At 43.4% G+C, this 24,780-nt stretch overlaps 1 protein-coding gene across 2 annotated transcripts in view; it reads right to left on the reverse strand.

Moving 5' to 3' along the window:
- Positions 1–24,114, reverse strand: part of slc4a3 (solute carrier family 4 member 3) — a 32,751-nt gene extending 8,637 nt beyond the window's left edge. The window contains exons 1-21 of one of the 2 annotated variants that reach the window (XM_077580701.1): positions 23,982–24,114; positions 22,010–22,313; positions 19,407–19,581; positions 19,031–19,281; positions 18,224–18,402; positions 17,340–17,572; positions 13,635–13,780; positions 13,081–13,261; positions 12,748–12,883; positions 7,255–7,438; positions 5,849–5,954; positions 5,023–5,207; positions 4,658–4,877; positions 4,368–4,583; positions 4,022–4,170; positions 3,740–3,934; positions 3,482–3,661; positions 3,227–3,316; positions 2,613–2,779; positions 2,124–2,377; positions 1,859–2,028 (exon numbers count right to left, since the gene is read on the reverse strand). In XM_077580701.1, coding sequence (XP_077436827.1) covers positions 1,859–2,028; positions 2,124–2,377; positions 2,613–2,779; positions 3,227–3,316; positions 3,482–3,661; positions 3,740–3,934; positions 4,022–4,170; positions 4,368–4,583; positions 4,658–4,877; positions 5,023–5,207; positions 5,849–5,954; positions 7,255–7,438; positions 12,748–12,883; positions 13,081–13,261; positions 13,635–13,780; positions 17,340–17,572; positions 18,224–18,402; positions 19,031–19,281; positions 19,407–19,581; positions 22,010–22,063 — 3,471 coding nt within the window. In that variant the 5' untranslated portion in view covers positions 22,064–22,313; positions 23,982–24,114. Of the gene's footprint in view, positions 1–1,858; positions 2,029–2,123; positions 2,378–2,612; positions 2,780–3,226; positions 3,317–3,481; positions 3,662–3,739; positions 3,935–4,021; positions 4,171–4,367; positions 4,584–4,657; positions 4,878–5,022; positions 5,208–5,848; positions 5,955–7,254; positions 7,439–12,747; positions 12,884–13,080; positions 13,262–13,634; positions 13,781–15,407; positions 15,872–17,339; positions 17,573–18,223; positions 18,403–19,030; positions 19,282–19,406; positions 19,582–22,009; positions 22,314–23,981 lie in introns of those variants that run through there. The other variant, XM_077580702.1, reaches the window with a different exon arrangement.
- Between the last annotated feature and the right edge of the window lie 666 nt (positions 24,115–24,780).

Here is a 24,780-nt window from a genome sequence, read left to right on the forward strand (position 1 = left end):
CAAGGACTGCTCCCCCATTTTACTACGGAAAATGGTGTTCTCTGTTTTTTTATACACCAAATCGAACAAATGAAAGAATCGATTTTCTTTCACTTTCACAAGGGAAAAATACTTGAGTATATTTTGTAAGATTCTTGCATCTCGTATGCAAATGAATGTCAGTATGCAGATGTGTTGTTGAGTCGAGGAAGGCCCAAGCGCGTACATGCGAGTCTGTCATTCCTCAGGCTTCTTTCTGGGCGTCCGTGTCAGTGCTGCAATCCATAACATCCCAAACACTAAAGGCTGTCATTTCTGCAGCGACGTGACCTCAAAGGACGGACTGGCTTCGGCTTTTGGCTGCAATGGCACACGGCTGGATTGTGTTCTGCCGTCCTACCGCTAATGACAGAGGACACGAGTGACAGCATGTACTGGAGATATACTTGCTGTTGTCTGCGTGTGTGAGTGTAGGAAGTGCGTGTGCGCATGTTAGCGGCGGGGGAATCGGGTCATATGACTTGACTCCGGACAGACATAAGTCAACCATTTTAGGACTAGGGTAAAACTTCTACGAGTCTTTACTTGACTTTGAATTGGTTTTAGGGATGGACCGAGACTATGCACTGTTGGGAGGCCAAATTGCAGAATTGTTGATTAATCCATAAATTGTTGCATCTCCAGAGTCAAAAATGGTCATTTTTCCCACACAGACTAATACATTAGATTAGCTTCAGTTTAGCTCACCAATAGCAGGTTAAACATGAACTTTCTTACAAACCCTGAAAGTCAATACAGACACTGGTTTGGGAACATTAAAAAATAATGATGTGACTGTGAAAAAACAGTTGGGTCAAAAATAACCCAACTATGGGTCAAAAAGGGACCGATCCTCTACTTGGGTCGATTTGACCCAACTTTAATTAACCGCGATGATACGCTGCTACTTGTTTGCTATATGCGAACTCCTCGGACTAGTTACGAGTCTAGGTAAGGTCACTTGGCGAGCGGTGGCGCTGCAAGTACCGGTACCTTACAAAGCGCAGCATAGTTGTCATTTCTGGGAAGATCTGGTTTTGGTTGAGGGTCCCGATTGGTCCTGAGTGGGTTCCTGCCCTTCCACGGGTTGACCAATCCGGGCCCTCAGCCACTTGTGCCTGGCCCCAGGTGTGGCTAGTTACCCCATTAGTGTGGGTGTATTTAGTTCCCGGGTGGTGATCAGTCGGCGTGGGATCATTGCCGCTTGTCACGGTCACCCCCGGAGTTCTGGCTGTCACTTTGATTTTGTATCTTTTCAGTTCCTTGTTTAGTTAGCATTAACCAGTACCCTGGTTATTGTTTTCTGTAAAATAAAGCACGCCAGTCTCGCCCGCACTCCTGCTGTGGTTCTCCTGCCTCCCTGCATTTTGGGTCCTCCACCTCACACGCCGACAGACACCACGCCGCTCCGTGACCACACCGTAACAATAGTATACTTTTAAATGACATCCCTAGTCTTGACTATGACTTCCATCCATCCATTTCCGTGACCGCTTATTCCTCACAAGGGTTGCAGGGGTGCTGGAGCCTATCCCAGCTCCCTTCAGGCAGTAGGCGGGGAACGCCCTGAACTGGTTGCCGGCCAATCCAGGGCACACAGAGACGAACAACCATTCACACTCACAATCACACCGAGGGACAATTTAGAGTGTTCAATGAACCTACCGTGCATGTCTTTGGAACGTGGGAGGAAACCCGGAGAAAACCCACACAGGCAACGGGGAGAACATGCAAAAAATAACCTTCTGGCTAATTCTGGGTTTTGTCAACTCGTGAAAGTTTTATTAAATTGCGCCGTCCCCTTTTAAATAAATCAAATCAAAGCCCCGGCGTACGTTACCTTGGTGACATAAATGTGGTCGGGGTGATGCTTGGCCGGTGTGACCATGAGCGTGATGCGTTCGTACAACTGGATCCCCGTCAGAGAGGTGACCCCCATATACAAGAAGATGCCAAAGAGCACAGCCAGAGGGATGAGGCGCAGCACATCGGTCATCACAATGGACATGCCTGACCAAATCCGATTTCAATCACATAGATGGCATCAATTCATAACTCAAGTCATTTCAAGGCCCTACGGAGCAGACGTCAGACATCCTTCTTACCGACAAGCACGGCCACAAGAAGCCCCGTCAGCCTCTGCTCTTTGACTTCCTGGATCATGGGCTTCTCCCCGGGGGCCGTGGCCTTGCTCATGACGGTCAGGGCGTTGACGTGAGTGACCGAGCGCACGGTGGCCGCCGTCAACCACGGCAGGCCGAAGAGCGGGCAGAAGGCGCCCAGAATGACGATCAGCAGCAGGTCCAGGTGGAAGCCCGAACCTTTCACGAGGCGGCGCTCCTTTTTACTGACAATCAGGCTGAAACGGGAAGAGGAACAATATGTCATCCTTATGTATATATATTAGGGTCATTTTAAAAAGTGGTTTTGGAAAAGGTGCAGCATATCGATGCTGTCATCTGTGTTCATGTTGATTTTGTTTCATGTTTTGAAGAGCACAGAATTTGCACAAAGGAAAGATTTGAGCAAATAGCTGAAACCCGATTCAACAGAAAAACAAAGAGGGAAGCGTTTATTATAAATGCTGCACTTACGAAGTGATCTGCGTTTCCATAAAAATGAGGATGAATACGAGAAGGGCGGGGACAATGGACGCTCCCATCATCCAGGTGGGAAAGGGCTGCTTGTCCCCAAAGGGACTGATGAACCAACCTCTCTTGTCAGGGGAAGTGACTGAAAACCCTGACGGCACATTGAGTTTCTAGAAGGAAACAAAAGATAACCCAATGTTCAAGCAGCAAACTGTCAAAGGCCACTAAGACCGCATTTAGACGCAATTCCTAAAGATTCTTAGTGCAAAGAGTTGCTCCAATTGGCCAAATTGCAAGAATCACGTTTTCTCAGAATTTCCCTTAAAAGTGGAGAGTAGAGCCTAGTAAAGATAAAAGCTATTTCTGAAGAATGCAAGCTGCTAAGGTAAGATTTGTTAAGAGCAGGGAAAAATATGTTTAAGTGGCTTCGGAGTTCCCGAAACAGAGGACAAAATGGCCAGGCGTGATGTGTGCGTTTCATATTAAAACCAGCAAAATCCACATATTTTTCTTGGGAAACAGCGCGTTGCCACGGCAACAGCATTCGTCAAATTAAAAATCTTGGCTTTTACTTTTCATTTTGAACGTCTTATGGAACACCAACACTTTCAATTTACCTGCGTGTAAGTGTCGGTGATGGAGTAATCCACAAACACAGAAACTAAAATTGAAATGGGAATACCAAAATCCCCAATGATTCTTCTTGCCTGAGGGGAAAAACAGAAGAAGAGAGTCAGACATCTTTTGGCCACAAGAGTAGAAATGTCACTCAATGGCCTTACGATTGGTAACAAAGCCATCACGACCCTCACCCTAAAAGTGAGGTGATCTAATCCTTACCACCAGAGTGAGGTGAATTTAGTGGTGATTACCTTGCCACCCAAAAAGCGACTGTTTCTGAACTTTCTGAGGAAGAAGGCCAAAAAGAACGTGCCCATCATGAGGACGAGAGAAAGCAAAGCAGTGTTGGGTTGGTTCTGGACGTCCTGAAGCTCCGACGGAGGCGTGGCGTCCCCGGGGTACCACGCCATCAAGGGATGTTCTTGAAACACCTGAAAAGCAAGACATGTCTTCCTTTCACAATCACACAATCAAATGCCTCCATCTGAAAATCCGATCTCCAGAATAACCTTGATGAGCTTCGAGAAGGTCTCGTAGATGAAGATGAGGGAGATCAGGAAAGCAAATATCTCTTGAGTAAAGGGTGAGATGAAGCGAACCAGAAAGCTGCCCTCCGCCGCCACAATCAGCAGGACGATGAAGACCAGCCAGAACCCGATCCACACCCGACCCGTCAGGTACTCGAAATTGTAGGCCTGGCAAAACTGAGCGACAACACGTTCCAATGATGTGCTTCTCTTCACCTAAATACTGCTAATCGTTGTGATGTATCGATTGTAACCGTGCGCTACCTTGTAGAAGGCTTCCTCAAACACCAGTAAGGGTCCGGAGAATCCGATGATGAGAAGCGGCTGACCAGCCAATAGTGAGAATATAACTCCAAGAGTCGCAGTGGAAACAATCAGCTCAGAAACCCCCATCATGCCCTCGGTTTTCTCCCCTTCATGTGAAGACAAAAGAAAATACAAAAGTCATACTTTCAGCTACGGATTAGAAGAGAGAAAAAAAAGCTTGGCAGGAATCTGACTTTGAATTCTGAGAATAAAGTTAGAATCCTGCCAAACCTTTTTTTTTCTCTCATCACTGTCTCTAAGCCGTAACGTCAAAATGGAAGCGTGTGTTGTCAATGTTCCCTACCCAGCAACCCCCCGAAGGTTATGGTGGGCGACAGTGCAGCAAAGTAAATGAAGATGACGGCAGCCACGCATTGCATGTCCACGGCATCTTTCAAGTCGCTGACGTAGTTGGGGTAGCGGCGCCGAATATCATGGATCAGTCCCCCAAACGGAATCCCTGAACGCTTCAACGGGTCAACCTCTTGGTCGCCCTCCTCCTCTTCCTCTGGAATCAGGTCTGGATGTGGCGCAGGTGGCAGTTTTTTCCATAAATTTCTCTTCTGACAACAAATTCTGGATGCCGCGGATTACCTTTGTTGTTCTGCTCCATGCCGAACGAAGAGTGGTGCTTCTTCAGCTCACGTTCCTTCCGCTTGCGCAGCATCTGCTTCTGGAAGTCGGCTACGGTCTTCAACAGGTCTTTGCCCTCCACGTCAGACGGCGGAATGACAATGCTGCAGTCCAGGAATTCGTTGATACCGTTTAGAAGATCCTGTCTGTTGTCGGCGAAATAAGCCACCTCGTGGAAGCTCTGCAATTCATAACAGAGGACCAATCATCTTAAAAAGAACACGATACGGTTGCATTTTCAGTATTTCATCTCTATAAAATAGTTGATCAATTCAAAAACCCTTGATTTACGTGGTTGGGGTGAAGAATGTCGGTTTGTTTCCCACCTTGTCCGACATGAGCGTTGAGAAAGACCGTCCGATCTCGTGGTAGTCCACGTTGGCCTGACTGGGCCCCAGCAGGACAAAAATAAAGCGAACGGGTACCGGGACCTCCAACACGGACTCCAGAAGCACGGCCTCGTTCAGCCGTACGAAGGCCATGGCCGGCTGCTCCAGGAATTCAACGCAGCCTGCCGGGGCACAAAATGGACGTTCATGCCTTTTCCACCAAGATTGATCTTCATTGTAGGTCGGATTCCAAATGCAATATCATGGTCAAACCTTTTGGATAAATCAACCAAAGATATTTTATGAGCAGGTTAGGAGATGCAAATGTCGCCAATTTTTCAAAAATCAATAGCTTTGGTCAGCGTGTGGGTGTCATTTTTACAAATTAATCTGAAATGTTGAAAATGGTTTGCTCTGTTTGATGATGCAATGACAACGGTTGAACAAAAATGCCGTTTTTGGGGTCTGCTGAAAAGTGACGATTTTGGATATCACGATATTGCCATTATCGTTAACCCCCTATTGTTGATTAATCTTTGCACGTATATATTTAGCATTCTGCTATGTTTTTTTATGATAAAACATAGAATGGCTTCCAATAACCTGTGAAGAAATAAACCCTGAGAAATAAAAGTCATGTTACGTCAAGCGAAACAACGACACAGAAAAGACGACTTCATCTTCAGCAAGAATGCGACAAAAGCTGGTCTGAATACGCCAACTTGACGTAAGCTGTAAAACGACAGTATGATGCACTTAAATCATTCTGATGTAATATGAAAGGCCAAAAGCAAATGAAATGCTGTTTTGTCCAAAAGCTTACCAACTAGAACAATGACAGCTTCAGCATCTCTTGGTATCTTGGCGAGGAGCTTCAAAGACCTGGCGGCCGCCGGATGGCTCTCCGGAGATACGGGGTGGAGAGATTTCTTGGAGCCACAACAGTACACAGATTAGCCACATGATTGTTGGTTATGTGACAACGCAATGCGGCTTGGGACCAATTAGATTGTTTTATTGAGCCAGCAGTGCCATGTGCCGCCTCCCTGCGATATTGCTTATTGACCCCCGTAAGCCTCCTCGAATTTAAAACACATCATGAGCGACGTCATCAAAAACATGACACATTTGCAGTCAATGCATCAAGAAGTCTTCAAAAGAAGTGGCAGTGTGTTGACTCAGAAAATAATTCAACGCATGTGGTCAAGCGGGCTGTCTGACTTCAGCGAGCACCTCCACGACTCGTCAAGCACATTCGAGTCTCTCACAGGCACTTCCAATGCTCAGATTGGAGATTAACATTGATCATAGTTGAGTCAAATTACGCTGCGGGATTCCCGTAAGAAGAAGAAAAAAAAAATCCAACTGAATGACGTGATATCTGCCTGCGATGTTTCAACTTTTTTATAGCCTTTCGACACCTCCCTTGTCTCAAACAAGGGTCAATAGTCAGGTTTCCATCCAATTGTTTCGAATTTTTTAAGCAAATTGACTGAAAATGCGCAAAACGGACATGCGACTTATGCCCGTTTCCATCTGTTCTTCTTTTGCGAATATTGAGAAGGGCCTCCGATGCTGTAGGTGGCGCTATACACCACAGAGATGTGATCCACCAGTCATTTAAAAGAAGAAGAAGAAGACCAGGAAGCGAGTTTGCTTTTGTAATTCTTGATCAACCGTAGCGTTTCTTTGCTGTTTCCATCCAAAATCGCATTAATATTCACTTCTTTAATTCATTCCAAAAAGATTTCTGTTTTGTCGTTCCCTTCAAACATACCTTACTTTATCGTCCGACATTACTACAAACGTACGTTTGGCGTACGTGTGCCACGTGTATCCGGTCTTGTCAGCGATTATTCGCAAAACCTTTTTCCATAGCCATTGTTTACTTTTTTCGATACGCTTCAAAATCCATCCCAAATTACAACTCACAATAACAGAACATAAGAACATCACCTTTTGATAATCCAGAAGACAAAATTCTATTTCACGATTTAGCAAATTTTCAAGATTTCGATTTTCAAAATGACAATTAATCCAATGAATTTGAGCCTTACTACATATGCATATGCTTTAAATTGGCATAGTGTCAACACATAAACTTTTCACATTAAATCTCCACATTAGAGCTCAAGCCGTGAGAGATTATCAAGTCAACATCGAATGAAATTGTTAGCAATGTAATAAAGTAAACATTCAGGAGCCATCCAATCAGCAACGGCAACTTACAAACAGGCTGACAAAGACATCTTGTTTGGGGTCATACACGGGTCCTTTGCCGTCCTGGTGCTCTTCCATTTCTTCGGCGACGAGGGGCAGGCTGGTGTCCTGGACATGGTTGTGATTAAAACTGCCGTGAAGACTGCTCGATGAGTGGTGGCGGTGAAAACGCTGCTTCATGTCACTTGGATGACTGTGGTAGAATTGAAATAAAATTTAAAAAAAAACTGTTACGTATAGGTTTGCAATAATCATCACCAAAAATGTTTTGCTTTAGTTGTCTATATTAAGAATTTACGGTTAGATCTTGAAAAAATGCAGCAGGAGTGTGCAAAAGCCTTTCACTGGATGAAATCATACCTCACCAATAGGAAGCAATACGTTGTAGTCAACAGTGTCAAATTGCCCTATCCGGAGTGTACCTTGGGTGTTCCGCATGGTTCCACTCTAGGACCAGTTCTTTTTCTTTTTTTTTTTTTACATAAATGACCTTCCAGATGCTCAGCATCAGCGAATGTCCCACTTTCAAAACTTTCATGAATAAACTCAAAAAATGGTGAATACTAAACTTCCCCTGACAATCCAGGCTAAACTCCTCCCTCTCCTATAAAGATGGTCTCTCAGTTCAGATCTATCACTTCAATATACTTCCTTGACACCAATTATTTTTCAGACACGACTTTGGTGGTATCTCAAGACAATCGTAAAGAGCGCAGATGTGTTTAGCCCATTTTTGTGTGTTCTTTTTAACAAGCTAGAAAATGATATAGTATGGATCTAAATAATAGAGTTTAAAAGTAATATTTAAACAACAACAATACAGTATCCTCCCCATTTGATTTGAAAATGGTTCGATCCACCTCCGCTGGAGCAGGAAGTACCCCAAAACCACATCAAACTGCCCCCCGACCCCCCAAGCAGGCACCCCTAAACGTCTTTATAGCACCCCTAAACCTCTGATCCTAGAATCGCCTCGGGTTAGAAACCACGAAAAGCCAAGTTTGTTAATGAAAAGCTCGTTATTTGTGAAGCACAAGTTACAACACTTTGACTCCCTCTCATGTCATCTCAAATTCATTGCTGTCCACCAAGTCCAACGGTGATATCACCCCTGACTCATGAGGACCACATGGTCCAGTGTGATGGTACCAGACTTTGACAAAACAAAGCTCTTGCCTAAAGGAGGTGCAAGCGTAAGAGGCAATTGCGCACAAGCCGTTCCTGATGAATCTTTCAAGTGGCGCGAGCGAGCCAAAACGCTAACAGCATCTCGATGTGTTTCTTTCCACGTTGTAAATCTGATGTCAGGCTCATAATGAGCGTAATGACGGAGGCTCGCTTTCCCTGCGGAAGACGCCAGCGATATGCCGGGAATTTACGTGGAAAGGCTGACAATGACCGCACGATGGCCCACTTGGAATTTGGGCTGGCCGGCTTTTATTTGTGTCGCATTAGTTGCGTGGCTTTCCGCGTGCGTGCAGTCGTCCACATTTGGCCCACGCAATTCTCTAAAATGTTTATTAATGAACCTCTCGGAGCGCATATCAAGGAAATAGACGCCGGCTGAGTTGGCAAGCGAAATCCCCGCCTTTTGTACAAGTGGAGTGACATATTCTGTTTTGCCATTGACTCAGCTATTGTATTTGGACAGGCATGAGTTGTTTTTGTCCCGCTAATTCCTTTTGACAGCATCCATGTGGCTAATGTATTTTCATTACGTAATCTTTCAAATCTATACGTCTAATCAATTACCACTGTGGTTTTTTTTTAGGGCAGTTTTACTGGCATATCATTATTAGTCCAAGTCAATCTGCAGGAGAGTCTTTGCGGGAGCAAGGGACTGTCGCTTAGAAGACATTATAGTCACATTCATTATGAACACAAATGAATTAGGAATTTCAAATGATTTCTGTTGACCTTTTTATGGCCGCATTTGAGCCGGCTCACTGGCTAACCACCTAAAACAGATTCACTCTTTGTAAATAGCCATATTTTCTTAACGCAATATGGATTGTATTTCATTTTGAAATTTGCATTGTAAATCGCCACTTCCGGTTTTGTGCTGGTGCTTTTGTTTTGAAGCCTCACTTCCGGTTTAGTGCTGTTCGTACTTCAGGTAACTTGATAGCGGAAATAAGTACGCTGGAAGAAATTGTTGCACAGCTTGGAGGAATGTTGTGTTTTATGTTGGAAAACCTTTCCGAAGAGGAAAAAGGTACATTTTGTTGAAGATATATTTATTGGCACTTGTGTTTTTACATTTTTGATTATTGCTTGCGATCTTTCACCTCTTACGGTGATTCGGTGACTTATGATAATTTAAGGTGATTCCCGGTGATAAAAATAAAGCGACAAATCATCAGTAAAGTTTCCTCCCTGTTCGGGGGGGCCTGCTACGCAATATTCAGCCACTGAAACTATTTCAAAGGTACAACGTATTAAGTAACTTATTTGGTGTCATGTTTGGTTTCTGTTTCTGGTCTTGTTGAGTGTAATCCCGCCCTTCCTGGTGTCAACCAATCGGTGCCCTCAGCCACTTGTGTCTTGTTCCAGGTGTGTCTTGTTGTGTCGTTAGTGTGTGTGAATATAGTCTCCTGTCTCTCTCCTCTGTCTGGTTTGGATCATTGTCGCTGTCACCACTCGACTGGTCTTTTCCGAACTTTGTTGGTTTTGTTCACCCAGTACCCCTGGTAGTGTTTTTGTTAAATAAATTGTGTTTCGTAGTAGTTCTCCTGCCTCCCTGCATTTGGGTCCTCCAACCCCACCGTGACATTTGGCATTTTCATCAAGAAATGATACTGTTATATTAGGTTTTTTTTTTTGTTAGACAGCAACTTTCAAAATGCACGGACACCACTAATAAATCATTCAAGATGCATTTTCATGGTGAATCCTTGAAAATGATCATCAAACTTTGACGCCATTTTATTTAGATCGCAGAGACAAAAACGGATCCCAATTTAGAATCTAAAATGGGCAACTTCTTGTTCTTTTTTTTAGACATTTGTTTATGATGCACACAGATTTTGCTGTTAAGCAGTGAAACTGGTGGCCGGACAATTTATGTTTTTATTTTTAAATTTACATTAGATTGTAAGGTGCTCTTATAATATTGTTTCGCCCTGTATTTATTTCAACATAAAATGAATAAAAATATATGTATGAAGGTCAACTGCAATATCTTCATGTTTGAAAGAATTTCCTGATGAGTGCTAAATATCTTCCATATGTGCAGCAGAGTGACTGCAAGTATAATTGGAACATAGTTTGTGCACCAATATAGCGCGAACAGTTATGCCATTACTCAACACATTTCAACTCAATCAACCAGGAAAATATTATTAGTCGCTGGACACTGAAAAGGCCCGGGTGTCCCAGTGATGTCATTATCTCTGCCAGAAAGTGATTTGTATTTGTCAATGGATGTCTTTTGTGGGGGGGGATGACAAGTCATAAAGTCATTGAAGTCATTGTGGACAGTGGATGGGAGTGGCTAATGCCTGGCTGTAAATTACGTGATCGTAACGGGTGCTGACCCATTCGCCCCAAATTGGACTCACTACAGGCTTCAGTTACTGGTTTCAGTGTATACTGAAATTAGGTCCCAGTTTCATAAACTTTGACATTTTGGGGTACTGCTGCTTGGTAGAGGATCGTGGATATCCAAAACGTTCTTCGTTATGAATGATTCATTGCTATTTTGTTGTCTTGAAATGAGTGTTTGCAGCCATCTGTGAGAGCTGGCAAGTCTAAAATGGGTGAAATAAATGCTATTGACCAAGGCAGACAACTAGCTAACTAGCATAGCTAACATCAGTTATTTTCTGTTACTTCTGATGTTATTTCACAAAGCAGAGAAGTAGTGACCCATTTTTCAAGTAGATTAGTAAGATTATTAACTGTTAAAATCTTATTTTGAAGATTCAATTAATTTCTTATTATGATTAAAAATGTACCAAATATTCAGTGTTAAAAACATTTAAAAAATAACATATTTTGAAGCTGAAGATACAAAAAATCCCCGCCATACTGTATTTTTCTTTAATTAAATTTTTCATAACTTTAGAAGTCTTGTAGAGAATAGATGTGGTTAAACACCTGAATTAAAACAAAATACATGCGAAAATGGCCAGTCAACAAGTGAGTCCATTCCTGCTTTTTGTGCTGCCTTGTCAATTGGACAGAAAGGTAAAGAAAAGAAACGTTTGCGTGTTTATAGAATTGAAGAGTATGGCTCGGCTGCAGAACACGGCCAGAAGTGCTTTCCAGCCAGCGCCATCGATAATGACGCTGGCTTTCAAGCCGGGCACGACCACAGTACAGCTTCAACATCTGTAGCCTTGTCAACCACAGGAAAGTTCAGATGATGAGCCAAGTCTTGTTCAAGCTAACATTCTGGAAATTCCCAGTGCGGCTTCCCTGTGTCAGCCTTTTTCTAACACCAAAACCAAAAGAATAAGGAAGAGGGCAGCTCTGATCCTCTCATATGTCGCTTTACATATGTTAACATGAAGCCATTGACGGGATTAAACCCGTACATTTAAAGTAAAGCTATAAAAAATAAAATAAAAAATGTTTCTCCATCGTCCAGGCTAAAGTTTGAAATGAAGAAGTCTGAGCTCCAATGAAAGCTTCTGGCCAAGGCTGGAACAACACAGATGAACACGGCGGGGGGGAATTAGGATTCAACGGTAGGGATCAAATTCACAGAGAGACTCCCGTCGTGTTCTCACTGCACACTGATTCCTTCTGATGGAAAGATGTTAAATGTGTCATTAACGGAGCCAAAAGCAACACACTTTTCGGGGCTATTTCAGACCTCACAACTTGGAAGCAGTTACTGCAGTTTTATAACAAATGTATCATCCAATTTCCCTTTTTAATTTCAAGTACGTTCACTTCACCTGAGAACTAATGAGGATCTACTGTAATGTGACTTAGAGATGATGTCTTATTGTTCACAATGTATGAGCGTGTAGCGTGGGAAGACGTCTTTCAAAAAAAGCAATGATGGAATCAATTCCATGTTTCGTAATCATGAAAGCTGCGATGACATGTGAGACGACGGTGGTGAGGATTTCATTCATAAACGAATTATTTGCGTGTCTAACACATCTGGTTGACAATCGCGAGTTGGTTTGCATGACGTTCATGTTAAAAATGTTACATATAAACTCGGTAAATTTACAAAACGTCCATCCAGCCATCTTCTACCGGTTTACAAAACGTAACATCCATATTATCCTGGCGTCCACTATAACAAATAAAAAAATATGATATAGCCCCATTTATTTTTTTGTGTTCTTCTGTGGGAAGAGTCAAAATCGGAAATAAATTAATTTGCCCAGCAGAAAAAAATGTGTGTCTGAAGGGGTTAGCAGCAGTTCAAAACCGTTCCCAGTGGTCTTCAAAAAGCATCGTCGCTCGTAGAGGCTAAACGAGGTTTGTCAATTAGCAGGCGGTTCCGAACGCAAGCACGGAAGAACACACTTGGTCACGGACCTGTGTTTGAGCAGCAGAGCCCTGAGAACGCAGGATCGGTCTTCGGCTCGAATCTGGTCCGAGATGATCATCGTCTCCACCACCAAATGGGCAATTCCCGGAAGGGAGTTCTGCTCCAGGTCCAGAAGGATTGCACCTTGAAAAGATCACTGTCAGGTATGACATGCTGCGCTTCTCGGTTTACCCGTTGACGGCGATGTAGAAGGCGGAATGTGCCATCGTTGACTGTCAATGAATTTATTTCCTTCTATATACATGTTCTTTTTTTTTGAAACTTTTTGAATACAAATTTGTCAATGAGCTGCTGTACTGTATGGGCCAAAGTCCATTTACCGTGCGTGATAGTGCGGCGAAGCTCCAGTAGGCTGCGAAAGGAGAGCGAAGCCACGTGAGGTTTTCCCCAGCGGTCCGTCTCCTCCTCCACGTCCTCCTCAAACTTGATCCAACGGGCCCGCTCCTTCCAACGCATTTCATGGTCCTTCTCCACAATCAGCTCGTTGAGCTCCACAAACAACTGCGGGTCAAGCCAAGCAGGTTCGAGACGGCACGAATACAAATTGCATGTCTGTAGTGTGCATCGGTTTCAAGTTTTAGGCAACTGTGGCAAAAAAAAAACGACCGCGTCAAGTCGAGTGCTCACTAATTTCAAGCAAGTTGAGTGAAGCAAGTCGTAAGTCGTACGTTCTTGCTCTCTCAGCAACAACCTCTACTTGCCTTAGCCGCCATTTTAATGGTTCCAAACAATCTCTGTATTATAAATGTGTCATAGCATACCCCCCAAAAAATCAAAGTGTTTCCATTCTGATAGTCGATACTGAATGATATTGATTGCACATCAAATTTTTAAAAAATGTAATAAAAATCAGACGGTAAGTCGTGCCACTTACCTCATGAGTTTTCTTATCGGACGCGCGTTTCTTCTTCTTGAGACTGGACAGCGGCGTGGAGCTGTTGCTGGTGCGGCCAACCTGAAATCGAGACGACTTCTTCACTAAGTGGCGTCTCACCCCGGGGTTGTCTTCAAATCTGTGGCCTGCAGGAAACAGACATCTTTGCATGAGATAACCACTTGCGAACTTAGGCTTATTCATTACAAACACAGATTTTGCATTGTTGTCATTGACTGCATATTTGTATTATTTACTACACTTTCATTTGAATTTTTTTTTATGATAAAAGTGTGTCAATCTGACCTATGAAGTTTGTTGTTGAGAAACGAACACAAGAAGGTCAACAGAAAACGATTTAGCAAGGATCATCTTGTGTAACGTACGATTTCCAGTGTGTACTGATGCAATGTTATCATTATCATGGCAATTAAAAATCCCCTAATGATATTTGCCATACCAAATAATTTGGTTGCCTGATTCTGTGGTTGCGGCAGGCCATTATATTTGGGTTTGTGGTATGGGTGTGAGGAGTACTGCAACAAACATGCCACCTAATTCTTCCCTAAACCTCATTACTTTGATTTTTTTTTTTTTTTTTTTACTGAAATGTAATTGTAATAACCTTAAAAATATATTTTAATTTTTTTTTACAAAAGTGACCTGGTATACATATGAGCAGTACAGAAAATGGACGTCTAGAACAACACGTAGGGTTTCAAATTCCATGCCACCCTCTAGATAAAACCTGATTCCCATATAAAGTTGTTATGGTCACATTGTTGTGGTGTTCAGATGACAAAAGTCCGTAGGACTGAATCCCCAAGAAAATCACGAGCCGGTCACCTTGGAGCCATTTCAAGCAAAAATGTAGCTGGAAGTGGACACACCGATTGTCAATGAAATGTCTTTCCGCTCCAGCTGTGGCTGAGCCCAAAGCCAAATGGACGCCAGCAGATCGATGGAAACGCAGGAAACAGCATCAGGTTGTCAATTCACTCAATACCAACGTAGTCCTCTTTGACGCGTGCCCCATAGCATTAGAAATAAACAGTGGAAACTCACATCCATTGATTGTGAGGATATACATAGAATCAAAGGCTTGCTAAAAAAAAAATAACGTTATGTTGTGATGGTGACAAGCTCGGAACAAACATTAGTCAGGTTTGCAGTCAATATTTCCAAATTTGTACGCAAATTTACTCAAAATGTGCAAAACGGACATACGACTTTTCTTTTGCAAATACTGAGACGGGACGCTACACACCATTGAGTTGTGATCCACCAGTAATTCAAAGAAGAAGAAAAACAAGAAGCGACTGCGCCGTGCAATGATGTATGAGTTTGCTTTTGTAACTCTTGATAAACCGTAGCATTTCTTAGCTGTTTTCCATCGAAAATTGCATTAAAATTCGCCTCTTTCATTAATTCCAAAAAGATTTCTGTTTTTTTCGTCCCCCCAAACATACCTTACTTTATCGTCCGACATTGCTTTGGGGCTACAAACGTACGCGTGATGTAATATCCGATCAAAACATGCGACGTGTATTTGTGTTAGCGTTTATTTAGCAAAACAGCCCAAATTAGCATTTTCCTTTTTTCGATACGTTTCGAAATTCACCCCCTCAAGCGTAAAAACATTTGTGCGAATTTTGGGCCCTTTTTCGAATTTCTGGCATTTCCATTTCCAATCCGTTTCATTTTCACATTTCTTGAAAATTCAAATAAAAACCCCACTATTGCGCGTTGTCCAAATGTCACCAAAGGACTTACGGATCGAACCGACCGGAGAGCCCAGTTGAGTGTGGATGGACTCGAGCAAGTCGTAGTCGTCGAAATCGAAAACAAACTCTTCAAAGTCTTCAAAGCCTTCCACGATGGACAGCGAGCCGTGTTGCTCGTTTTGCCGCTGCCTCGGCGTGCCGGACGAGCTTTTCTGGACGCTACAGTGCCGCTCGGCCCCGTCCTCGGCCCGGTTGTCTTGTCCATCTCGATCTGTCATCTCCGCGGCTGGTACCTCCTCCTGTCCTCCTCTCTCCAGGTGGGCTTACTGCTCATCCAGGGGCTGCCCACTCTTTTCAACTCCAGCGTGTTGCCCGCAACCGCTCACAAGTCGCTGGCCCACATGGCTTGCGGTATGAAGCAAAGTCCAATCGGCGAAGCGGAGGCCACGTTCAGAAGAGTGCAAGCGACACTGGCAACATTTATTTGGGCCACCAACAGCAAAGGGCAGAAGAGGCGTGGTCGTCACTGTGAGAACTGGATTGCAGTGCCACTCTTGTTTTGGGTTTCGTCCACACGCTATTGATTGTGAGGCTGTGCCAGAACGATCGATCGAGAGCGAATCAGAGTAGAAACCCGGCTGATGTTGTCATTGGTGAAGCACAGTAAACTCACAACATTGGAGGGGGACAGACACGGATAACAAAAACGTGACTAATTGACGGCCGCCGGCGAAACAAATGCTCTCGCCTGCGGCTGTACATTTAATGGCACGTGTGTGTGGACGTAGTGTCGTGTATGTCGTGAACTTTTGAACTGAATCGGAAGGATTTGAGTTGTGGAAAGGAAAGCAAAAGTCGCAGCAGCATGCACGGACGTCTGTCACCACGAAGCATCACTGGCCGGCAGCTGTGATTTGAGTGGCCCTGTTTTGTGTTTCTGCACAGTCAATGATTACTCCAGTCTGGCGAAGCAGGAAAGGCCGGAGGCGGGGTCGCCGGTGAAGGGGAATCGACTGTCGGCTCACTTCATGACTGCCCCTTTTCCTCTTACGCCACGAACGCTTTTACTCCTAATTTCACACGTTTTCTTTGTCTTTTTCAATGAATTTGCACACTTTCTCACTTAGCTTGCGCTGTAGTTGTAATGTTTTCACTTTTCAGTCAACGGAAAAATAAGGAATCATCCCCTGTCATTGTTTTGGTGGAGGTGCGTTTGTTCGTGTGAATGTCGGAATTTGTAAGTAAGTTGCCCACAATCCATAATCTAATTGTCATTTGACCATTTATTTATTACAACTATGTATCTCTCTTCTACGACGGCGTATTAGGGCCACATATAATTAGTTTTTTGAGGGGGTAAGTCAGAGAAAAAAAACTCGCAAATGTGCCACCACTCCTAAATTTGCGAGTTTATAAAATGTCAGATTTGCGAGGGAGAAAAAACTCAGAAACTTGCAAGAAATACATGAGCAACTACTATCTCCTTATTTGAAAAGCCGATCGAAAAGTATTGGCACAAACAACCGAGTGGTACGCTGGTGTACTTCTCGTCAAATTTGCGACTTTATAAAATGTATAAACTGGCAAATTTGCGAGTTTTTATTATCTGAACATTACCCCCTCTATAAAAAAAAAAAAATATATATATATATATAAATAGATGATATACGTAGCCCTAATACGCCGTCGTACTCTTGCACTAAATGGCAGAAGGTCCAACTAACCAGCGCATCTGTCTGTTGCCATTCATACAACAACAAAAACAGCGTGAACTCAACAGGTCCAGATTTCACAATGAGAAGCAAAGTGAATTTGTGAGTACATGAAGAGCAGATCATTATGATTTCTGTTGATACAACTAGTCATATTTTGGTTTGCTTTTGTGTTGTGAGATTTGCCTTGGAAATGCTGCAAGTGAAAGTTGTGCAAGCCTTCATCGGATGATCCAAAAGAAAGCGGCCGCAGATTCCGCCTCACTCACTTTTCATGTCATCCAAGTCCACGCTGGCCAACATCTGCGCCTCGGCTTCATCGGTTGGCACTTGTTGATAGACGGCCGTCTCCGCCGCCGTCATGCTGCCGATGCAAATGCGCTCCCTCAGGTCGTAGTTGCAGCGCTGGGCTCCCGCCAGGCGGTGGTGGGCGGGCTTGCGACAGAACCAGCTCGGAGTCGCGGTGGCGGCGGCGGCGGCGGACCCGCGGCCTGGGCTGATGCTGACAAGAAATACAAGCGCTATTGAGAAGACATCGTCATTGCGTTGTAGTCAAGGCCACAGCAACCGAGACATTAACCAGACCGGAGAATATCGAGACCAAGACGAGAACAGGACTTTTGGAGGCCGAGACCCAGTATGGGGTCTGAAGACCAACACCGATGTCAAGAACGTCAACGCTCGTGTTGTGGGGCAGCAACCAGGAATCCGGTATAAGCGTAATGGTAGCACCTAGCAATGATTTTTTTGTTGTTATTAAAAAATGTGATCTTGGATGGAAGCCAAATCTTCCTTTCAAACCTTTACTTTGAAATTCTGACTGTTAGTGTCACACATTCTTACAGATGGATTTTTCAACTGCTGTTAAAAGTCCCGACCTTGTATCGAAGGCAAACCCTGACTTCTGGTCACACATTCTGACAGCTGAATTGGTGCAACTGGTTTTGTAACAGCTGTTAAAAATGGTGACCTTGGAAGGAAGCCAAACCTTCCTTTGGAAACCTGACTCATTTAAAACCCAAGGTCACACACTCTGACAGCTGAATTTTCAACTCAATGTTGTAACAACTGTTGAGTCATTGACTGCCATTGACGTCGATAGGCGGCAAAAATCCAAGCGAACAACTCAAAACTAGTATGAGAGGCTACCTACCTGTTGCGAGACTCCTTGTTCTCCTCCTGGTGGTGTTCAATGACATCATATCCCCCAGAGCGAATATCCCCCTTGAGGGTGAGCGTGCGTTTCTGGGCCCGCCGCTGCTCTTCATTTTCTGTGTGGACGGTGGCGATTGGAAGAGCTTCCTCCAAGTGCTCTTGACTCTCCAAACTAAACTGAGAGCAAGGAGAAGATCGAGGTGAGAGGGGTGCAATGGAGGGGAAACCAGCGCTACTACACAAAATCAGTAAGTGAGCTTCTGTTTTGCAACAATCCATCAATAACTATTTCGATAATGAACTCAGTGTTTAGAGCATTTTTCATCATAAGCGTCCAATTTCTTGGATGAAGAAAAACATTTTGTACCAACAGCCTATAATTGACATGTACTGTAGTTGAACCCGAAGCAGCCTCAGAAGTGGATATGAACCTAGTAGCAATCACCATTTTGAAAATTGAGTTGAAAATTCAGCTGCCAGAGTGTGTGACCTTCAGGACCGTCAGGATTTCAAAGGAAGGTTGGCTTCCATCGAAGGTCACGTTTTTGTAACAGCTGTTACAAAATAGAGTTGAAAAACTCAGCTGTCAGAATGAGTGGCCTCGGGTTTTAAAGGAGTCATGTTTACAAAGTAAGGTTTCCAAAGTAAAGTTTGGCTTCCATTCAAGGTCCCGATTTTTAACAGCTGTTACAAAATCGAGTTGACCAATTCAGCTGTCAGAATGAGTGATCAGTGACCAGTGATCCAAAGAGCAATAAAAGCAAACCAGGAAAAATCTCCTGATGGCTTTTCAACCTTATCTTACCTGCGCTTCGCCGTCGGGCAACTCGGCAGCCGCGGTCGCCGCCTGCTGCGTTTCGATTTCGGACTCCGCTTCCTCCTCGTCGACCTCGTGGATGGTGGGCGTCACGTCAGAGGGCGGCAGGGATGTCTTCCGTTTCTTGCGTTTCTTTTTGCGCCTGCGGTCGGCGCCGTGCACCCTCTTGCGGAAGCACTGAGCTACGGGCAAGCGGGTGGACAGCGGGTGATGGATGTGATGAATTGTGTGCCTGTGATCTGGAGCCAGAAAAAGGACGACAACGAATGAGGCAAAAAGTAGGATTCTTGCCGCAGTCCCCGATCTCGGTTGTGCCGGCTGGAATGGAAGGCCGTGTGTTTAGCACACCGGATTGTGTACCTACACTCAAAATCCTTTTCTGTGTAGTTTGGGCCCATCCGGTCTGCACTGGCGGACGCCGATTCACTGATGATGTCGGCAAAGTACTTGACAGACAGCGATTTCTCCCAGTCTTCCTCCTCTCCTTCTTTCTGGTTAGCAACCAATGATTCTTCCTCATGGTCCTCATCCTCTCTCACCTGAAAAAAACAAACAAAAAACAATCAGTAGAGGCTCAACATTCAGTGCAAATAGCACCACCTACTGCGGAATCCATTTTTGAAAAATGAAGCCATTTCTGTTTCTCTCTCTTTTTGCAACCTTGCTATTTAGCCGGGGCTTTAGCGCCATCTTGTGGAGTCTTGAGTCGTTTGAGCAAGAGCTGATGTTTCACTGTTAAAAGCTGAGGAGGTGTTTAGTCATTTTGTGCCGGTAAACCCACTTGAAAATCAAGAAGCCCTATGAACAAGTAATCCACAACTGTGCCTATTGGTGTGTTTGTTTGTTTTCTTGCACTCTTGTTCAAAGGCCAAAAATAAAAAAATAAAAATCCATTATTTATAGTAAGGCTTTAAAAAAACCTGTGATGTATGGTAAGGCTTTCTTTAATATAAAAAAAAACATAGTAAGCCTTTTTTAAGTAAGAAAAAAAGCCAAGATGTATATAAGGCTTTAAAAAAAAAAGAAGCCATTATTTATAGTAAGGCTTTAAAAAACACGATGTATAGTAAGGCTTTTTTTAAATATATAAAAAATCCATAGTAGTTTTTAGTTAAGAAAAAAAGCCATAATGTGTATAAGGCTTTTTTTTTTTTAAAATAAAAATATAGTAAGGCTTTTTAAAAACAACAACAACATGATGTAAGGCTTTTTTTTAAATGTTAGCAAAAAAAAGTCTGGATGTAAGTAATGCATATTTTTATTTAAAAAAAAAATCCATGATGTATAGCAGGGCTTCTTTTTTTTTTTGAACAGTGAAACATCAACGCATATTTCAACGCTAACAGAACAAGCACCGATTTTTGAGCATGATAAGATGACGTCAGTGCAAGAAAGAGGCAAGCCGCAAATGACTAATGCACTCCGCTCGGACGCCGGCCCCTGGAGACCGTTGACGGCTGACATCTTGACAGAAAACATTTGCTGCTTCTGATAGGTCAAGCGGCTCGGAGGCGGCCCATCCTCGGCTTGCGATTGGTTGCAGCGTGGTGAGTCCTGCGCCTAACGAGGCGTGCTCTCATATTTCTGGGCTTCGGGCTGCGTCGGATCCTAACGACCGTTGGGATGCAGGGACAGGATGCGGGGAAAGACGTGAGCGAGCGATCTGCTCCAGGACAAGCATTAAGAGAAAGGAAAAGGGAGGCGGGCTGTAAACGTCTGGTGTCCGATATTTGGGCTCCAGGGGTTCTCAAACTTTTGGAATCCAGGGAAACCTCACAGGGGAGTTAAATAAATGTAACGACCCCCGCGCATGTGACGTTTCAACCTAAATGTGCTTTTCATCAAAAAAGATCTGAACAAAAGCCACATTTTATGCAGTTATTATGTTTCTTATGACGTTAGTGTGATGATGATGTTTTAGCCGTTAGCCACTCTTAGTTTGCCAAGTTTTATGCCGTTGCCATGTTCATTATGATGATAACGTGGTGATGATGATGATGAGGATGATGAGGAGGATTTTGCCATATTAGCCACTCTTAGTTTTATACTGTTGCTATGTTTCTTCAGATGATAACGTGATGAGGACTCGGCGTAAGTCTCCTTTCATGTTGTTGTAGAAAGGAGACTTACACTGTATTGACAGAGAACATTAGGGCTGTGCAATTCATTGAAATTAAATTACAATTACAATTATTACACTCCACAATTACAAAATCAGCATAATCGTCAAAAAAAAAAAAAAGATTGTAATACTAATTGTGAGTTGTTTGAGTTGTTTAAATTTCTACATTTGCTCCTTTTTTTTTTTTTAGCAATTTAGTTTCATCCAAAAGGAACTTGGATAGATAGTTGCAAGGAATTGTATTTGTCTTAATAATGTTTACGTTTGAACATTTTCTTGTTTTGTACCAACAAATAAATGATCGTCACAATTGTGATTTTCCATTTTCTTCATAGTTCTCCTTTGTTTAATGAATAGGGTCAGCGCCACCAGTTTGGGAATAATTTTGTGTTTCTTATCTCTGTGGCAGATGGCTCAACTCTCGCAAGTCAGACACCCATGAGGCTCACTTGTTACAGATGGGAAGGACAAAAAAACGTTCAAAAGGTGTCAATAGGGCTGGACTGGCCATCTGGCATTCAGGGCTGATGCCCGGTGGGCCGACCTCTTTTGGGGTCGAGGCAGTGCTTTTTCATTATTATTTTCCTACATTTTACCAAAAAAGACTGGCCCACAATTTAGAAGGATCAGTCCACTACTCCATTTCGAATCTAGATAGCAAACATCGAAAATAAACATCAGTAGCAAAACTAGGCGTTAGGCAAGAGCCGGGCCGGTGGGCCTAAGTCAAAATGTCAGGGCAGATTTTTTTTGTGCCAGTCCCCGGGCCTTGAGTTCCAAATGATTTGCAATTTGAGTCACAAAGAATGTTTCCATTTTCTGAGAACTTTCAACTTGAATCTTACCTGATGCAAGTTGATCAAAACATCAATCTCAGTAGCATGACCGCCCGTAGCCATCGGATTTGGCCCTTCAGCCAGGGGGTGTAATTGTTAGTGGCGAGGACGCTGGGGTCAGCTTGTGGTGCGGGGGCGGCGCTGGCTCAGGGGCAGCAGGGTGGAAGCTGTGCAGTTGAGGGCAGGGAAGAGCGGTGGAGGCGGGCTGGACCGGGCTGGACCGGGCTGGACCGGAGAGCCACAGGAGGGAGGACAGCGCTCAGCCCTTCTCTTTCACTGCCGGGCACCCAGGAAGCCTTTGGGGTGGCATCACCTGCACAACAAAAAGACATTGTTTCATTTTCACACAGTCCAAATTCTGATCAAATTATGTTGCAGTAATATCTGCGCCTCGTTGGAAGTATGGTAATTAAGAAAAACAAAGCTGAATTGTCTTTTTATTTTGTGGTATTACTGAATTTTATGGTATGCTGAATTGTTAAAATGTCTAGATTTGTATAAACAAAAAAAAATATTTAAAATGACTAATTTAATCAATCTTGTTTGGTCCAAACGGAACTTCATAATTATCGTGTTTAAATTATTTTTTTTTGTCTTAATATTTTTTTTTTTACATTTAAACATGTTCTTGTTTTGTACCAAAAAACAAACAATTGTCCTAATTGTGAATGCAATTATTATACCAAATTAATCATGATGAATATTTCCTTCATAATCGAGCAGTCCTATTTTAGATTGTTTTTTAAAAATGTATTTTACAATTTCTGTATACTGTAAATTGTCTTGTAACATTGCAAGTGTCGAAAGATGAGGCATCCCCGGTGACCCCATTTTTTTGGGGGAGCTGCTGTTTTGCCGGCCATCAGGCATCACTTGTTTCACTTGTTATAAGATCATCCTTTATTTATTGATGTCGTTGTTTGATCTCTGCATGTGAGACGTTTACAGGCACTCGACTCAAATGGCAATTATTGTCCACGTGATTTGTCACTTTTATGGCCTCATGCAAATGAAGAGCACATCTTTTGTTACCGTGACAACCGGGGCCACACTTTCTCAGTTCACTTTTTTTGCGGGTGATTCTAATCATTGGGGAAACCCTGACTGTAGGATGTGAGACTGGCGACACCTAGCTAAAAGCTTAGCTTGTCGTTTGGGAACAGAAACGAGGCAAACGCTTTAAGTAGCTTCTAAGCTAAATGTCTATTTAGATTGTCTTGATGACAAATGCCAGCTGTGGTATCTCAACATGCAAATCATAACAGCATCTCACATGCAGACTGTGTTATTACAGTACATAATTGAAGATTTGAAGGAGGCCTAGATCAAAATGATAACAAAACAACAATAAAAACGCATTGTCACTACTTGGCGACCCCCCCCCCCCCCCCCCCCCCCTCGCCATATGCAGGGTCTGATGCTTTTGCTTGCACTTCTAAAATCGTAGCACGACGACAGGTGACCGTGCATTCCTTCTGGAAGTTTCTGCACGACAATAGCCTTGCCTTGCATCATCCTCATCCTCATCCTCATTATTCCTGCCGAGTCATATGTGACCTTACGAGCACCCCAGCTCGATCGCGCTTCAACTTGCAACCCAATACTCGCACGCGCGCTCATCGCCACGACTCGCGCGAGGCCATGCGTTCCCCCCCCAAAGGTGATAAAGGCATGAAACCCAAACGTCGTCGCCGCCTTTTCCGAGGATGCCGCCCGCCTGCTGCTGCCGCACAACAACGACGCGTGATCGATGCTTCGTCCTTGTCAGCAGGCTGCAGAAAAGCAAACCTGCAAGGACGACTTCGCTCATCAAACGTTTTCAAGCAGGCGGATGTCATGTTGCAAAAACATCGCTTTGATTTGTCACCATCGGCATCCTATGCATGCTTTAAAAAAATAACATAAAATAAGAGCGACTCAGCATTGTATTCATGCGTGCACATTAGCCAAAAACAACAACAACATGCATCCGCCTTCATACCTGGGATGGTTGCAGGGCAATCCAGAGGAAAACGGAAATTGAAGGACGGGGATGAGATGTGGTCCGAAAAACCACCCTGGTGAACACGCTGTGGTTTAGTTTTTTTTGGAAGGGTTCGGCCAAAAAAAAAAAAAAAAAAGGTTCTCTTCGTGACCACGTGACTTTGGAGGACAACCTGCTGAAGTGCTGCAAGCCATGGACGACATGCAAGCAAGTGCACGACAGCACAGCATAGAGCAAGATTTGTGTGCAACTGACTTTCACTTTGGCAGCTGAATTGGAACGCGAGCTTGCATCATACCTGACTATAAAGCAACATCATAAATCAACATCAACACTAACGCTACTTATTTCCTGCTCATCGCCACCATTTTGCTATGGTTGGATATCGCGAAGTATGAACGTGCCACCTGAGTTTGACTTTTTAATTTCTGAACATTTTTTGGGGATCAATCCAAATATTCGTGGAAATCAATACCTATTTCAAAACTACAACTAAAAGTCAATATGCATCATCAAAGTGAACAGCACAAAAGCAAATTATAATTAATATAATATAATTATAATTAGGTAAGTTTAAATTCGAAATTTCAAACTCTGAAATTTAAATTTGACCTAATAAATTCACATTATAAAATATTACATTCAAACAGAAATTAAAATTCAAACCTAGCTATGACCATCATGGAAATATTGCGGAAATGAATTTGACTGACTACACAATCATGTCATATTTAATGGGTAAGCAGAGCTGCAGTGTTAGCAAAGATTAGCTTGAGTGGTTCTCAGCATTCAGACT

This window comes from Vanacampus margaritifer, chromosome 11 (assembly GCF_051991255.1).
Source record: "Vanacampus margaritifer isolate UIUO_Vmar chromosome 11, RoL_Vmar_1.0, whole genome shotgun sequence".
Classification (NCBI taxonomy): Eukaryota; Metazoa; Chordata; class Actinopteri; order Syngnathiformes; family Syngnathidae; genus Vanacampus; species Vanacampus margaritifer.